Source organism: Nomascus leucogenys, chromosome 14 (genome assembly GCF_006542625.1).
Source record: "Nomascus leucogenys isolate Asia chromosome 14, Asia_NLE_v1, whole genome shotgun sequence".
Taxonomy (NCBI): domain Eukaryota; kingdom Metazoa; phylum Chordata; class Mammalia; order Primates; family Hylobatidae; genus Nomascus; species Nomascus leucogenys.
In genome coordinates this window covers 81,167,713-81,186,522 of record NC_044394.1, presented here as the reverse complement: position 1 = coordinate 81,186,522, position 18,810 = coordinate 81,167,713, and the positions used below count along the sequence as shown (strand labels likewise).

The window sequence follows — 18,810 nt, the reverse complement described above, 5'->3', positions numbered from 1 at the left end:
AGAAATCTAAAAGAAATACACACTTATTCTGGGGACAGTGACATGGTGGCTCAGTGTGTGGTCCTTAGATTGATGGAGTCTTCATTTTGTTTTAATAAGGGGCACAAAAATAACATATTTGCATTTGTTTTCTATGTGAACAACAGATGTGTTACTTGCAACGAGATGTGTTCGTGGTGACATGTTTAGGTTTTAGAGGACGCTTAGGTTTGCATTCTTCTACCTATTCTTATGCTCACAGCGAGAGGATTTCCTTAAGACAGCAGAAGTCTTCTCCGAGTGACGAGGACCACATGATGGGAGTAGAGGGAGCTGAGCTAGGGTCATTGTAGTGCTGAAGTTATGAGAATGCTGGAAACTTTGCAGATCATGACCAGTATTCAGTTTATGGCATGGTTACCACTTAGTGGAAGGCAGGGTGGCTCCCTCTAATCCCATCCTCCTGTTTCATTCTACAGGACCTTCGTAATGAAATTCTTTTGGTACTTTATAGTAACTGTGTCTCCTTAGACCGGACCTACCATGAGCTGTCACCAAGCTCATCCTAAATTCTCCTCTGTGGGTGTCATCTGAGTTGATGAGGGGTAGCATCCTAGATAGAGAGGAACCCATGTGTGTAGTAAGGCAAGAAGACAGTAAAGAACAAGTTCAGGCTGAGCAATTCCATACAGCGGAGGCACATAGTGTGCGCCCAGGTGGAGAGAGGGCAGATGTGAAACTGGAATTCTCCACTGAGGGAAGTGTGTGAAGAGCTTCAGAAGTGTGGACTTGACCCTGGAGCCCTTCCTTTTCTACAGATGCCATATTCCAGTAGATATCATGAGAGTAGGAATAAAGGACAACGTTCTGGAAATACTTGGAAGAATAAACAAAAGAGTTTCTTTGCTTTAGGTATTCTCAGAGCCTGTTAAAACCTTTTGAATTTCCCAGAAGTGGATACAATAGATACATAGATATGAGACTCAGAACTAAGGATAAAAAGAAGTGAGTGGGTTGAAGAGATTTTCAGGATGAAGAATTGAAAACAGTTGTTGACCAATTATATGGCGGGGGCCTACTAAGATGTGATAGGGAGAGAAGTCTAATGCAAGCCCATTTTCAAGTTTAGGATTTTATACAATAGAATCCTTTTCGATAATAGAGGAACAGGGCATATGTGGGAAAATAAATCACTTTACAGAAAGATAATGAGTTTCAAATTTATTTTGGACTTGTTTTATTTGAGATACAGAAAGGAGAGCTGACGGTGTCGATGTCCTTAGACCTTTAAGCGTGAATCTGGGGTAAGGGAATTGAGGGACCAGAACACTGGGCAGAGCTGGGTAGTTCAGCCAGGGTTGCTAAAGAAGACCTCCGGAGATTATAGGATTTCCAAGGTTTACATGCAAATCACATTCACCTATAAAAATTCACCTATAAAATCATTTGATGATGTTGTAGTCTTGGGCAGGAGAGTAGAGCCATAATTTAGCTCTTAAGTGCTACAGTAGAGCCATAATTTAGCTCTTAAGTGCTATCTCTTGCATTCTGATTAGGATCATTGTTAGGTTTCAATAGAAGCTGAATCTTCTCTTTCAGAATCACTGCTTGTGCAATGACTATGAATAAGTATGTAGAAGAAAATGTATCTCAGAAATCCTACACGACCATCAAGTACTTCATGAAGATGCTGAGCAGTGTCAGCGAAACCTTGATCTTCATCTTCATGGGTGTGTCTACCGTGGGCAAGAATCACGAGTGGAACTGGGCCTTCGTCTGCTTCACCCTGGCCTTCTGCCTTATCTGGCGAGCCCTGGGTAATGAGTGCTTATTTGCTAACTGGACATACGTGACATTCACTAATTGAATGGGGCTTTCCTTTTGTCATTCCCTTTCTGCTGTTGTGGCTTCTTTTATGTCTGCTTAATTTCTTCTTTCTTACCTACATCTTCCTCCTCTTCTTCCTTTTCCTCCTTTACTTTTTTCTCTCCTATATCCTCCTCTTCCTCCTTTTCTTCTCCTTTTCTCATTTCCTTCCTCCTCTTCCCTATTATCTTCCTCCTCGTCCTCCTGTCTCTTTTTCCTCCTCTTCCTTCTCAACTTCCTCTGCCTCTTCCTCTTCCCCTTTCCTTCCTCATCGGCCTCTTCATCTTCTCTCTCTCTTGCTCTTCCCGCCCCTTCCTGATATATTCTTTTCTTCTCTGAGTATCTTCATGCCTTTGTTATAAGTCAGATTAGTTTGTCTTGTGGTCTCTGATTTCACATTTTCACCCACAGTCCTGAAACAACATCAAAGGCCCAGAACCTGGTATTTCTAGCAAGACAGAGAAAAAGGGGAAAGAATTTGGGGCCTATTCTTAAATCCTTTGTCCCTGTGGCAGAAGCACAGAAAATGAGTCTATGTATTTTCATATTTTGGCCTCACCCAGTCTGTTTCCTCTTGGGTTTTCTTTCTTTGCAGGTGTTTTTGTCCTGACTCAGGTCATTAATAGGTTCCGGACCATTCCCCTGACCTTTAAGGACCAGTTCATCATTGCCTATGGAGGACTTCGAGGTGCCATCTGTTTTGCACTAGTGTTTCTCCTTCCTGCTGCTGTGTTTCCTCGGAAAAAATTGTTTATTACGGCTGCCATTGTTGTCATATTCTTTACTGTCTTCATTCTGGTGAGTAGAGTGATCCCTTTACCAGGAGGATATAAAATATCATTCAGAATATTGGATACTGTTTACAGGATGCAAAGTAGCAAAGGTGTCTTGAAACTTTGGTAGTTAATTACTAGGGAAAATTATATTTCCTGTATGGATTCATGTCACTAGATTGTTGAGGGGCCTCAGAGAGTCCAATTTGGTCACTTGGCCTACACAGAGAAATTATTATTTAAGGAAACTAAACTAAGTGCTCTAATCTTATGACTGGAAACTTAGGAACTGCACTTGCCAATGCTTATTATTTTTCTGACTTAGTGAATGCACTTGTTAAATGCTAGTTGTGCATATGACCTTCCAACAGCTATAGGACATGAGTTGACTGCCTAGTGGTGACTCCCCTAAATGAGGAACAGATGAATGCGCATTTAATATTGGGAGGCAGAAAGTGTGGTGGACCTGTGTCCAGATCCCTACTTTGCAAGTTAATCAATATCTTTAAGTTAAGATGCCAACTCTTAGAAGATTATATTTTGCAGATATTCATTTATCAAATATTTACTGGACTCCTGCTAAGTGCCAGGCAGTGCTCTAGGAGCCAGAACATAAAAAGATCCCTGTCCCTGCTGCAGAGCTTACATTTCAGAGGGGTTGGTAGCACTAAACAAGAAACACAAGTAAATCATAGAGGATGTTAGAAGGTGAAAAATGTTATGCAATAAGGATAGAGTAAGGAGTCAAGCATGGTAAGGGTAAAGTCTTGGGGGAAACATTACAATTCCAACATCAAATGGTCATGAAAGGGAACAGCAAGAAAAATGAGATTTGAGCAAAGACATGCAGGAGGTGCAGGAATCAGCTAAGCCCAAGAACATCCTAGGCAAATGGGCTGAGGGATCAAGTGTGTTCTGAAGGCAGTGTGCTCTTGGCCAGTGTGGCTGGAGTGGCACGGAGTGTGGTGTGGAGTGTAGGAGAATGAGGCGAGGCAGGGTCTGGAGTCCTACATCATGCAGGGCCATGCAGGCCAGTGTATGAAGCTTGGCTCTTCTTCAAGTGAAATGGAAGCCATTAGAGAGTGTCATGCAGATCCCTGATATGTTCAGACTTCCTTTGTAAAAGGATCATACTGGCCACTGTGTTGAGAATAGACTGTTGCAAGGAAAGGGTGGATGTGGGAATCCAGCATGGAAGCCTTGCAGTCATCAGGGAGGACCAGGCTGGTGGAAGTTCAGTTGGTGAGAAGTAGTAAGATCCTAGAATACATTCTGATGGAGCAACCTATGGGATTCCCTGATGGATTAGACATGTTGTAAGGGAAAGAGGCGTCACTCATGACTCCAGGGGTTTTGGCCTGAGCAGCTAGAAGGATGGACTTGCCCTCAAGTGAGAAGGGGAAGTCTGTGCATGGCAGAGGTGGGGGTGGGGAGACTGTCAGTTCAATGATGGGCATGCTGCATTAGGGGTGTCCATTAGACCTACAGTGGAGATACGGATGAGGCAGATATTATGAGTCTGGAGCTCAGGAAAGAGGCTCTCTGGCCACTAGCAGAGAATTGGTATTAGAAGCCATGAGCTGGATGTGATTGTGAAGGGAGTGAAAATATACATTGAAGAGGCTTCAATAGAGGAGTAAGGATTGAGCCTTAGGGCAGCCCCACATTAAGACATCGTGGGAAGAAAGGAGCAGCCAAGAAGAACTGAGAACGAGTGATCGGTTAAAAAGGAGGAAGATCAGGAGATGTGCGTGTGTTTTAAAAATTTATTCATATTTATTTAACAGTTAGTCACAGAATGCTTTCTAGGTGCCTGATGCAAATCTAAGCATCTTACATGTTAATTCATTTAACCCTCATAACAATTCCATGGCACATAACTCTAGGAATCATGTTTTATTATCCCTATTTTGTGGATGAGGAAAGTGGGGCACTGAAACTGAGGCTAAGTAAGTTTACCAAATTTGCACAGATATTAAAATGTGGAGCAGAGTCAAAACCCATTTGCTTTTGACCCTGAATAAGGTGTCCAGGAGAGAGCCTGGTGTGTAGCGAGTGCTCAGTATTGTAATGCATCATGATTTTCCTCCTTCCTTCTAGTCATTTCTTCAAAAGAGAATTCATCCTTCATTCATTCATGCCTTCCAACACTGAGGACAGTGAGTTCTCTGGAATCCTGAAGAAGACCCTTTATTGAGTTAAGATGACCACCTTCTGTTACTGTCTTTATTATCAACACCTTTCTGCTTTCACTCAGTAATATGGGCCAGAAATGGTGAATGACTTGTCCTTGGGAAGTAGTGGCAGAGCTGAGAAAAAGCAGATGCAGCCCTCTTATTTTGGAAGACTCTTCAATGAGACTTTGTGTGAGAAGTGAGCCAAAGCAGGGCAGAGGATCAGTCGAAGGATGACTGCTAACTCTTGTGTTGTGTGGAATGTCAGAGAGCTTGTGAGGGCAGGGGATGCAGGAAGTCAGGAAGTTCATGTGAGATGGATCACCTGTTCTCAGTGATGTAGGAGCATGGCTTTCTCTGAGTGTGAAGAGGACAGGAGGAGGATAGATAGGAGGAGAGGGATGAAGGTGGTTAAAGGCCGTGATAGAAAAGGAGAAAGCCTGAAGCAACAAACAGCACAGTTGAGATGTATTAGCCAAATTTGGTATTGTGAACACATCAAGCTAATCCTCCACTAAGGGAGACATCTGGGGATCATTGTTTAGAGCCTGCAGGTGTAGAGATGTCAGTCTTTCCTCTTATTAGGTTTAAGGAGAGTCTGGCCAAGTTCACTCGGATATCCACAGAGAAGAGAAATTGCTGCGGTTCCACTTGTGTTGATATCTTCCTTTTCCTGTTCTCTGCCTACCCTTCTGTGTGCACAGATTGGAGACTGCATGCATATTGCTTGGTTCCATGACTCTGACCACTTCCTCTTCCTCCTATTCTCCTACCTACCACTGGTTCTTAAGAGACTTTGAACACACGCACGTGCACAAGCGTTCATGCACACACACACACGAATACACACATACTCCCTTCAGAAAAGATCTCTTTTCCAGAATACATCAATAATTAAGGAATTCAGTGAAGGAAGCCTGGAGGGAAATACTTGATGAGATATAAATATAGCAGGAATAACTAATTATAAATCCATGCATAAAATGTTGCCTTTAAAGTAAGAATTATGTATTATTTTTCAAAAGACGACTTTTATGTTGATGGACCGATTACTAAACTTTAAATATGTTTTTCTCCCCTTATTTCAATATTTTATATGATAAGCTCTTCCAACCTGGTACTACTGAGTTATAACTATCTTCAAAAATAAGATTTCACATGATGTATGATGCATTATTTGATATCATAGTTTATCATGAGAATTTGCACATTGTTTAAATCATGTTGCTTCTTAGCAAGCGATGTAGTCCCTTTATGAGGCACACTATCGTGTTATCAGAATATGGTGCTGTTTGGGGAATTTTTTTTTTTTTTTGAGACAGAGTCTCACTCTGTCACCTAGGCTGGAGTGCAGTGGCACGATCTTGGCTCACTGCAACCTCTGTCTCCTGGGTTCCAGCGATTCTCCTGCCTCAGCCTCCCTGAGTACTGGGATTACAGAAATGCACCATCACACCCAGCTAATTTTTATATTTTTAGTAGAGATGGGGTTTCGCCATGTTCGCCAGGCTGGTCTTGAATTCCTGGCCTCAATTAATGCACCCACCTTGGCCTCCCAAAGTGCCGGGATTACAAGCGTGAGCACCACCATGCCCGGCCATGGAATATTGAATGAGGAAACAATTCTGATTCCTTGGACATATGAGTTCGTTTTTTTCCAATATGATTGGTAATGTTATTTATATCAAATATAAGCCATTTCTCATATATGTAAATTATATTCAAAATTGGGGAGGGTGGAGTACAGTCATATAAAGTGCAGTTTTAGAGTAAGACTATTGTGGGTTGATATTCTAGGCCTGCTTTTTGCAGCCTCTGTGGGCCTCAGTTTACTCAGCTGTAAAATCTAGACAATGGTCCAGGCAGCTCAGGGGAAATATGTGTATAGAGTATGACACCTGACACAGGGTTTTTGCCTCACGAGTTGCCATGTTTAATATACTACATTAAGAAAAATTATAATGAGGCCAGGTGCAGTGGCTCACGCCTGTAATTCCAGCACTTTGGGAGGCCAAGGCGGGTGGATCACGAGGTCAGGAGATCAAGACCATCCTGGCCAACATGGTGAAACCCTGTCTCTACTAAAAATACAAAAATTAGCTGGGCATGGTGGCACGTGCCTATAATCCCAGCTACTCGGGAGGCTGAGGCAGGAGAATCGCTTGAACCAGGGAGTCAGAGGTTGCAGTGAGCCGAGATTTTGCCACTGCACTCCAGCCTGGCAACAGAGCAAGACTCCATCTCAAAACAAACAAACAAGCAAAAAAAAAAAAAAAGAAAGAAAACTTGTAACAAAAGAAAGAAAAAGCGTAATTTCTTTCCATATACTTTTCTTTGGAAGGAAAAATGATTAGAATACAATAATTATTATGTAGTTAATCCCTATAATAAAAAGGGGCAGATCTCAAGAATTCTGTAAACGTACTAAGTGGTTATCTAGAAGTCCATCAAGTGCGAAGGTTAACCAAAATTCAAGAGATAGCAGCCTCTTTTGCACAACAGTGATGTAACTTACGTTAAGTCACTGTGCAGAACTGTGAAGTATGTGGGGTTTTATTATACTTGTAAGCTAACAAGTTCGCATGTTACTATTTCCTGAATGCTACAGAAGACTCCTGAGTCAGAGACAAAGGACTTTATTGTCCATGACAAAAGCTGTAGCCACAGCCTTGTGTTGGTTTGTGTCAGTTTTCCACACCTCCTTGTCCCATGGGGGTGACACAAGGGACCCGTGATGGATGTCTGTACATGTCATGGGCTGTATTGCAGAGGGGGACACTGAGTTTGGGGATATATTGCTCTCTCAGAAGGGTGATCTTACTTCATTTCTCAAGAGTGCTCATTGCTTGCAACCCTAAGAAATGGCCCAGGTAAAAAAGTAATGAAGGCCTGACATTCTTGGCATCCCCTGCAAGAACATGTGGGTGTGCTTAGGGCCCATGGTGGGGTAGCCTCTCCCAGCAATTACATGAATCTTTGCTGATTTAGCCTCTCCAACTGGAATGATGATGTTCACTATTTTATAGATCTTGTGAAGGCCCTCAAATGTGCCTTCATTTGTCAAATAAATGGTCATATTTCTACATATATACTGTTTAATAAGGACACCATCTTTATATTTAATTAACATATGCCATTATTAGGTGGGGTTCCATAGAATTTAGAATACTTTACAACAATCCTACAATAAAACGAGCAAGATGATCAGGCTTTTTAAGATGGAACAGTGTAGGTGAAAAGTATAGGGTATGAGAGGAAGAGCAGTAAAAGACAGTTCCATGTGTTTTTGACTGCGCAGCCAGGTGAATGAAGGTGACATTTAATTCGGTGGAGACTACCTGGAGGGTATTAGGTTTGAAGGATGGGACATTATGTGCTCAGTTTTGGATGTGTCCATTTTGGACATATATATTTGCCTATTAGACATCAAAGCAGAGATGTTGGATAGGCAGTTTTATATATATATATATATATGAGTCAGGAATTTGGGGGAGAAGCCAGAGTGGGAGATGTAAGTTTGGGATTCCTCAATATACAGTTTTTAACACACGTAAGTCTGGAATAAATTATTGAGGGCATAAGCATAGAAAGAGTATAGAAAAGAAGGCATCTGACAACTGAACCCTGAAACATGGTAATATTTAGAAATCAAGAAAAGGTTGAGGAATCAGCCCAGGAGACCGGAAAGGGTGAACACTAAAGGAGGGCAAATATCAGAAGGGGTTATGCAGGAAGGAGGGGAGAGGCCTCTAGCAACTGTGACAAATGCAGCTGCAAGGTCACACAAAGTGTGAGTGGAGAGCGCAGGCTTGGATGTAGTGACGCCATGATGAGTAGCCTCTGCACAAGAGCACTTTGGGTCAGTCAGGAGAACAAAACCCCGACTGGCTGGATTCGAGAGGGGAGGGGAAGAGAGAAATGCAGGGCAGGAGATATGGGCAACTCTGTTGAGGTTTCTTAGAGAAAGGAGGTGGTGGCCAGAGGTGGATATCTGTCATAGGATGGCTTTTGTTTCTGATTTTCACAGATGGGAGACTGATGGTACAGGAGAGAGGGAAACCCTGATCAGCAAAGAGAAAGCTGGAGTTTAGGGGAGAGACAGACAGACATACAAGGGGAAATCAATGTGTGGCATGGAAAGTGCTAAAAGAGAGACACACAGATGGGAACTGTGAAGAGCTACTGCGACGCTTTAATGCTTCTCACTCCACCTATCCCATTCTAAGATAAACACTGTTTGCACGACTGCATTTATGATCTCTGTGACCAAGTGTGTGATGTGAGAAAGACCTTCCATAAGACAGCATAGCAGCGATAGTGATATTTTTTTAATACATGAAAATCGTTTCTGCAAGTTTTTCTGGAAATTACCTGCTAAATCAGCAAGGAAATATAAGGCAGTTTCTCTCTCCCCCCGTCCCTTTTATTTTGCAAATAGTAATTCCAAAAAAAACACAAAACAAGAACTCACTTTCTTCAAAAAAAAAGAAAAAAAAAGATGAAAAGAATGCTCATGACACTCACGTCGCAGTTGTATTATTTTTGTTTGTTTGTTTTTCCCTCTGATATAAATGGGAGCTGGGGGATGCCGGGTGGGAGGAAAGTAGTGATGGAACAAGATGCAAAACAAATCATTCTTCCCGTTCCTCTCCCTGCTTCTGCTGTTACGTGATTCTCCCAGGAAGGCCCTGACCCTCAGAGGTGGTGTTTAGTTTGTATGCCAAATTGAATGAATGGGTGAAAATTTAACTTGTAATAGCAAATATTTCTATTGGTAGTTTGATGAAAAACTAAGGATTTTTTTTTTATCCTGTATGGATGGTAGCAAGCTATTTTATTTTTCTAAGCCTTATCGGGTTACTCCCTGGGTGATCTAAATTAGAAATTTTCTAATGTGGTTGAAATAAGGTGCTTTCTTGGTCTCTGTTGTTTCTTTCTCCCTCCCAACCAGACACCCAGGCTCCTAGAATATAACATCCAATGTTGGGGGCTTAATATGGCATACACAGATGTCACATACTCTGCCTGCAAAATAGATGGATTGAAGAAGGAAGGAAAGTAAGAAGGGAGGGAGAAGATGTAAGGCAGCCTTCGTCGAATAATTCTTTTTTTTTTTTTCGAATAATTCTTATTGAGCATGACATGACTATTGCAGGCAATTCAAAGAGAAAAAGGGCAACTATTAAAAGGGACTGTATATACGAACACATATTGTTATAAGCTTTACGATTATAAACATAAATATATAGTGCTTTCAAAAACTTGAGTTGATGGGGTGGTAGGCCACACTTGCTTCCTGGAGTTGATGAGTTGTGTTTTATTTATGGTAGTGCATTCACTTCTAGATCATCTGTAGGGTGGAAGGAATCAACATATGGACTGGGGTAAGCCCTGTGTCCTATCTTTATTTTATGTCCTCTATTTACAAAGACTCGTGACTCACTTATTACTTACTAAATGAACACTGATAGGAAAAGAGCATGTGAAACAGCAGCTTGTGTCTTTAGAACACATTATTATAGAGTTTTAAAATTTACATTGATTTTGTCAACTTTTTCTTGAGCTATTATTAAACTACTGGCTTCATGGAATCTGGAACTTAGTGAAATCTCCCATCTCTGCAAACCACATGTTTACACCCGTTTTCATTTACATAAGTTAGAAATTACATAACATGTGTTGATTGGAAAACTGCTATTACCTTTTATGTTATCTCAAAGCAGCAGACTGAAATACAAATAGAACACAAGATGTGTTTTATACCAAATTTGGTCAAAATCAGTTCACACTTCAGAAAGTTAAAATGAAAGTTAAACTGAAAAATGCCCAGAGCTAGACTGATGGAAAAAAACCAACCACCTCCTTTAAAAAAATGGATGTGTGTGTGTGTCTCAGTCAGTTTGCATTATCAAAAGCATTCTTAAAGTCTGAAAGACATGAGGAGAGATGAGATGAAAGTCAAATGCATGGCAGGGAACATCCCCCTATATAGTCACCCTCTGTCCCCGAAATCCTAACTACCCTTCCTACCCATGTGTCCTTCCTGCCAGGAAGTAGTGGCCATCTGCCCACCAAGCAAGAAACTTGGGAATCTTGACTCTCACACCCTCCTTACCTGCCCTGTTTTGTGCCAGTATTGCATTACTTTTAAGTATATTCACTGACAGTTTGTTTTCATGTCTGTAAGTTCCTTTTCAGTCTCCTTTTTCTAAAATCTTCTGGTTACATTTACTTTTCTAGGTTGATTTAAAATCAGCCTCTCAAGTTATGTTAAAAGTCTTCAGGAATATGACACTGGAATTGTATTGCCAATACATGTTAGTTGAGAGAAAACTGTCATTACAATATTGTTATCCTGTCTAGGAATTGTGTTTTATTTCCTGATATCTCAAAATATCCTTAATCTTCTTCAGTTAAATTGTATAGTTCTCCTTGTAAAGGTTTTATGCACTTATGATAGGGTTTCATACATATATAGAGATAATGGAGAGTATATCTATGCATATTTAGTATCTATATAGAATACTAGTGTTTTATATAACATATTATTAGATACTAGTATATACTTATTAGATACTAGTATATACTAGTATTATATATATATATATATATACACTTTTTATATGTTTTTTTCTTTGCTATTGTGTAGGTGTTTATTCTGTTACATTTAAAAATTAACATCTGGGATGGATTGGGCATTTTGAATTTGTGTTAGTCACTGTACCGAATTTTCTTGTTATTTTCAAATGAAAATATATTATTTCAGGTTTTTAGGACAAAACTCAATCATCCAGGAGCAACAAAAACTTTGTCACTTCATTTTCAGTACTTATACATCTAGCTCTTCGTCTGTCTATTCTTCTCAGTTGACTGGGACATTGCAGAACTGTGCTGAAGAGAGACAGAGACAGAGCATCCTTGTGTTGTTTTTGGCTCTAATAGAAATGCTTGTAATGTTTCATTTTTAAGTGATATGTCCACTATTGATTTCTGGCATATGTCTTTGTCACATTATGGAATTTTTCTCCTCCTAGTTTACTGAAGAGCTGATAGTTCTCCACATTTCCTGAGTTCACTCATGAACATGCCCAGACTGGCCGCAAGTCCCCTCTCACTGCAGTGCTTTGCTGTGCTGTGGTCTCCACTGGGATATGCTTCTAGCATCTCCACCACTGCCCGCCAGTGTCTCCTCTGCTCCAGGCTTTCCTTGACCTGCTTCCTGTGCTAGCCCTGTCATCCCTCTTCTGCTTACTTTGTAACTGTTTTCGGAAGTATCTGACTTTGTATAAGACTACACACTCCTAGAACCCAGGTCCTTAACTATTTATCACTGGGTTCCAATTGCTCAAGACCCTGATACATGTGCAGTAGAAACTCAGTGAAAATTGTTTTAATACATGAACAAATGAAGGAGTCATTGATAAGTTTTCTATGGATAATACAACAAGTAGGTGATTCCTCTGAACTGGATAATACTTTATTATTATTACTATTATTATTATTTTGATAGAGAGGGAGTTTCACTAAGTTGCCCAGGCTGATCTTGAACTCCTGGCCCTAAGTGATCTGTCCACCTCAGCCTCTCAAAGTGCTGGGATTACAGACATGAGCCACTGCACCTGGCCTACTTTATTATTTTGTGTAATTACTTTCTCTGCTTCTTCCATTTTGTCTTTGTTTTTGTTAGGACATGGTCCCTTTAAAATATGCCAGCTCTTTGAAAAGAAGGAAAAATTAACAAAAAGTTACATTTACTGTGTTAAATCTTGGTCGCCAAATATCTTTTGTCGTTGCTTATCAAAGCTTAGGAGAAGTTACCCTTGATTATTAAAAGGTAGTTTATAAAAAATTCACATTAAAATTTTTATATTAAACAATTTATAAATTGTATAAATATATATGAAATGCTTAAATTGTGTTTCCTGTTCAGGGAATAACTATTCGACCACTAGTGGAGTTTCTTGATGTCAAGAGGTCCAATAAGAAACAACAAGCTGTCAGTGAAGAAATCTATTGTCGGGTAGGTGTTAAGAGAGTGCAATAATTTTAATGATAAAGGAAAAATATTTGAATCAGTCAAACAGCTTGGTACCACGTTGTCCATTTCCTGAAGAAGAAGGGAATGGCAGGGTGAGAGGGAGGAGGGCCTGAAGAAGGTATTTGCTGGGGCAGTATAGAATAGATATGGCCCCACAGTAACTTCTCCAGGTTAGCTTGCTAAACTCCTGCATGAGTAGAGAAACAAGAAGTCCCCTCTTTTTACTTCCTTCAGCCTGGACATGTTCCTACTGGGAAATTATTACCATATTTCATACTTTTCAGAATTATTAACAAACTGTTATAGGTGAGCAAAATAATTGGAGACTTACCTAATATTGACATGACAAACATTTCATCAATTTCTTTGAAAATGAACTGTTTAATTGCTTTTGGTAATAAATAATAAACAAATAAGAAGCAAAAGCCATGAAGGTCTTTGGAGTTTAGAAATGATATAAGTAGAGTGAAAATTATTGATTTCAGGTAAAGACTGATCAATTTGCCTGCTTTTTCTGTTTTAGTTTTTTGACCATGTGAAGACTGGAATTGAAGATGTTTGTGGACATTGGGGTCACAACTTTTGGAGAGACAAGTAAGAAGGTCTTATGCCATTGGGTTATGAAGTGGCCCAGGGTCACTCTGAAAGCAGGACTTACTGATTTGTATTATTTTTTAATTGGAAATCTTTCCTGTCTTGTATCATAGTATGTCCTCTAAGATAAAGTTCAGCTATAACAGAGATGTGGAATAATAGTAGCTTAAACAAGGTAAAAGCTTATTTCCCTCTTCTGTAAATAGCCAGAGATAGGCAATTTTAGATTTAATAGATGAGGTTTATTCCAAGCCTCCCCAGGGTCCAAGGACCCTCTGTCTAGTCGATCCACTAAGAGTAGCCTTCATTTCCAAGGTTGCCTCTTGAACCACAATGGCTGCATCAATATTAGTCATTAGAGGCAGCAAGAAGGATGAAAGATGATGAGGAGACAAAGCATATTTGCTATTAACAGCTGCCTTCTAACCAAAACCATCAGAAGCTTTCATATGATTCTTCTGATCATTGGCTTGGACTCAGTCATGTGGCCATTTCTCTCTGCAAAGCGGGCTGAGGAATGTGATCTATTTGGCTGAAAACTAGGCTTCCATTACTATCCATTTTGCCACACACGGTGGGAGACTTTGTCAAATGCAGAGATTCAGACCATCTAGGGATGTAAACAGTTGAGCAGAAATAACTTATATATATATATATATATAAAATTATATAACATATATAATATATGTTATTTTAAATTATATTTAAAATTTATAATTTAAAATATATAATTTTAAATTATATTATATATAAATTATATATATTTATATATTGTATATAATATATAATATATTTATATATTATATAAATATATTATATATAAAATTATATATAAATTTATATTATATATAAAATTATATGTATTATATAATATATATATATAAAAGTCTAAAATTATCTGAAAAAATACATACATTTATATAAATGCACATACATACAGGCAGGCACACACACACACACACACACACACACACACACACACACAGAGTTTACCATTCTGTAAAAGACTCTGTGTTGGATAAATACAGTTCAATACTGGTCTTCAAGGATCTTAAAGTTGAAATGGAAAAGGTAGACTAGACAGGCAGAATTAGATGCATGCTTTAATATAAACTGAGAAACAGCATTATGGGTCAAGAAGTTTGGTTCAATTCTGACAGCAGAGCTAGGAGCAGTGGGGTACAGGAGCCAGCCCCCACTTGCTAGTGGGAGTTCATCACGTACCTCTCTTCCTGACTGCACATTTGGCACCGTCCAGAGTGCTTGCTTGAATCAGGGCTTATATCATGGAACTGACAAATGCTACAAATCAAGGCCCTTTTTTTCAATAGAGCAATTTGTTAAACATTTATTAGCACATCACTGGCTAGGCGAGACTTTTGAAGGCAGCGTTTAAGCTAATCCCTGGAGACAGAAGAACACGTTTTAAACTACATTTGGTAGATCCCTCTTGTTTTATTTTTCGTAACTTGCTAACAGATTTTTTTTTCCCTCCACTGCTAATTTACATGAAATTGACCAACCTACCAACGTCTGCAACTTAACACAAGAGAATTTTTTAGTGTTTCCTGTTTGCTCATATATGCTGGCATAATATTGGGCTACATAAGAAGTGTAAGTCATAGACTCAGGCCTCTGAAATTCTGTAATATTATAGACACAACAAAACAGTCACACAGCAAGCAGACTCCTGTGTGTGTGTATATATGTGTGTGTGAGAGAGAGACCATTAGGTAATATAATGAGTGACAAAGACTTTCAGTGCTAGAACAATCTTTACAAGCTTTACAGCACTGTCTACTAACGTAGACAGGGCCCTGGGACTCAGCCTTACTATATAATGAAAGGAGAAAGATTTTGTTTGTATGGAGAGCATGCCCAATTAGCTACACGGGAACACAAGATCATAAAATTAAGCAAATTATATTCTCCATTGTAAAACTATTTTTTAAATGGCTATTTCTCATGGGAAGTATTCCCTTTTCTGGAGGCAGGTGGTAGACCAGAGATACTATACATCTGCTCTATGACTCTGGGACCTTCTTAGCATGGGGGAGTCCTCGACTGTGCTAAGCCAGTAGAACAGACCTTTTTGCTTCTCTTCTCCACTGTTTTCATAGCAATGCCTATTTTCTGCCTACCTTGTTCCTTTCAACTCAATCGCTTTCCTCCCTTTCCCTAGCATCCCCTCAGTACTTTTCTGAAATGACATATGAGAGGCATAACCCAGAACAGCTGGTTCCCTTTCCAAAGTGAGTGTTAGGTTCAAGATATCTACTGCTCCTCTGCCTCCCAAATGGGGGAATATATATTGGCCTCACAGAGTAATGAGGCCACCTGGTCCTGGGGCACTGTCAGAAGAGGTATATGCTGTGGTCACTTGGGTTTGGTCTGGAACTCGGGAGAAGAAATGTCAGAGAAAGTCTGGCTACGTCTGTCTTTCAGGCAGAGACATTATCTCTGGGGTCCATGAATCTGCCCTAGGCACACATGCAAAGGCTGCCAGACTAATTGGCTGTAAGTCCTAAAGATGGGAGAGCCAACCTTGCTCCATGCCTGAAAGGTAATGTTACATGGCTAGCATTTGCCACTGCAGTGGATACACTTCTTTTAATAATTTTGTAAGCATTGATATATTTCCATGCACAACTTTTTTTCCAGGAAAATTTCAAAGTTTCAGCACCACATCCCCCTGCACCTACTTCCCTGCTCTGCCTATGATATACAGTGTCACAGATATCATAGATGCTGTATATCATAGGTAAGGCAGGGAAGTGAGTGCGGGGGTTGTGGTGCTGACACAAGACATCTTAAAAATGTGTTCTGCTGAGATCACATCCTTAGTGATTGTTAATGTTACTAAAAATCAGCATCAAAAAGAAGCGATTGTTTCAGGCATGTTGGGTATCTTTCCCTTTTCTCTGGAATCCTTATGCTGTGGATTTCCAGTGGTTCTGCCAGAGAATTCTTGAGGCATTTGATCCTTTGAGAATGAAATGAAGGGTGATACAGTAGGGACCCTTCTCAGTCTTGGCACAAGCAGTCTAATGATTGTGAAATAGAATGCCTACGTGTAGCTTAGCAGAGAAATGAAAGGTGTAGAAATGAAGCAAGGAAAATGCACTATCCCTACACGAAATAGAGCAGATGCCATTGTTCCTGGTGCTTGTTCTTCCTTTTACTTCTCTCTAGTGAAAAGCTAAAACAACAATAATAATAAAAGAAGTTTTAAAAGATGTGTTGCTGTCAGGAGTCCTGGTCCAATGGGCCTAACATAAAACTCCAATAAAAAGTAGGAAAAAGTAGACCCAGTCTTTAGTGTAGTGGCCAGCCAAAAGTAAAGCACATTCAGGATGGCTCTTCTTTAATTATTCAGAGCCCTCTAGTGTTTAGAACAAAGAACTATCAACAAGAATGTAGGTTAACATTGATTCCTTTCACGGCACAGGTGTGTCTATAAACCTCCTTGGGCTTATGGTGATCACGTAGTACACTTATTTCTTTCTCAACAAATATTTATTGCATACTGCTTCACTTACATATTGGCATAATAATGTTGTGTAACAAACCACCCCAAAACTCAGCTGCTCAGAACACGTCATTACTATTAAAGGGCATGAGTCAAGAGGCTGATTGGGGTTGGGCTTGGCCAGTTGGGGCCGGGCTTGTTCATGTGCTCCAGTGGGTTGGCTGGCTGCCAGCTGATTCTGGCTAGACCTATCTGGTGTGATTGGGGTGAGGTGACTCTTCTCCCTGTGACAGTCACCTTTGTCCTCAGACTAAGGAGCCACTCTGCATATCCTTCTAATAGTGATTGTTGAAGCACAAGATGTAAGCCTCCATGTGCAAACCCAGGTTAAGCCACTGTTTCTTTCATTGTGTCTGCTAATAGCCCACTGACCAAAGCAAGGAACATTATTGAGCACTCTGGCAAGGAACAGGGCAAAGCAAGTAATCTACGCCATGGTGGAAGGCCATTGCCAAGTAATATGGCAGAGGGTGTGGATACAGGGAGGACTTGGGACCAAATGACTCATTCTACCACACGTGCTTATAGTGTGCCAGGCACTGGTGACACAGAAAAAAAAATCTCTGCCCATGTAGACCTTACATTCTGTGCTAAGAGACAGAAAGTAAGACAAGTAAATTGTATGTCATGCTAGAAAGTGATAACTACTATGGAGAAAAATACATCTGGGCAGCGAGATGGGGACTGCTGGGGGAGGAAAGTTGTGTGCAATTCTAACAGGATGGATAGGAAGGGTACTTTTGAGAAAATGATTGTCAAGGAAAGACTTAAAAGAACTGTAAAAAGTAAGCCCTGCAGGTATCTGTGGGAAAAGGATTCCTAGTAGAAGGAATAATAAGTATAAAGACTCAGAGATGGGAACACTGCTGGTAAGTCTTTAAGATAGGAAGGACACCAGTGAGGCTGCAGCTAAGGAAGAGGGGCACAATACCAAGAGGGGCAGATCCAGATTGTGTAGGAAGTCACAGGGCATTGTACTTGTACCCAATGAAGATGCAGAACAGTTACATCATTAGACATATTTTAACAGGAGCACTTGGGCTTCTGTAGGAATGCAATGGTGGAAGCAGGAACACCAATTAGATGCTCACTACAAGAATCCGAGAGAGAATGATGTCTTGGACCTGGGTGATAGCATTAGATGTGGTGGGAGATGGCTGGATTTTATATATATTTTGATGTGGAACCAACATAAATTGCTGATGGAGCAAAGATTTGGAGTACTAGTCTGCTAGGGCTGCCATAACCAAAGTACCACAGATTGAGTGGCTCAAGAGAAATGAGTTGTCTCATAATCCTGGGGGCTAGAAGTTAGACAGCAAAGTGTCAGCAGGGCTCATTTCTTCTGAGGGCCATGAGGGAAGGTTCTGTTCTACGCCCCTCTGCTTGGCTTGTAGATGGCTGTTTTCTCCCTGCCTCTTCACATCTTCCCTCTCTCTGTATGTGTTGGAACCCAAATCTCTTCATTTTATAAGTACACCAGTCATTTTGGATTTGGGCCCATTTTGATGGCCTCAACTTAATCACTTCTGTAAACACTAGATCTTCAAATGTGGTCACACTCTGAGCTACTGGGGATTACACTTTAACATATGAATTTTTGGCGGGATGCAATTCAGCCCATAACATAGAACATGAGAAAAGTAGAAGAATCCAGGATGACACCAGAATTTTTGACCTGGTGGAGTCATCGTTCGCTGATATGGGAGGACTCTGGCAGAATATCATTTCAGTTTGAATATGTTAAATTTGAGATGCCCCATAGATATCCAACTGCAGATGTTGAGTAAGTAGCCAAAAGCTCATATTTGGGGTTTGGCCGAGAGGTTGGAGCTGGACATACAAATATGGGGGTCA

At 40.3% G+C, this 18,810-nt stretch overlaps 1 protein-coding gene across 1 annotated transcript in view; it reads left to right on the top strand.

The window, feature by feature from the left end:
• Positions 1-18,810, top strand: part of SLC9A2 (solute carrier family 9 member A2) — a 93,300-nt gene that overhangs the window by 63,530 nt on the left and 10,960 nt on the right. Inside the window, exons 4-7 of the mRNA XM_003274881.3 lie at positions 1,579-1,796; positions 2,441-2,643; positions 12,723-12,812; positions 13,354-13,424. Of these exons, the coding sequence (XP_003274929.1) occupies positions 1,579-1,796; positions 2,441-2,643; positions 12,723-12,812; positions 13,354-13,424 (582 nt within the window). The remainder of the gene's footprint in view (positions 1-1,578; positions 1,797-2,440; positions 2,644-12,722; positions 12,813-13,353; positions 13,425-18,810) is intronic.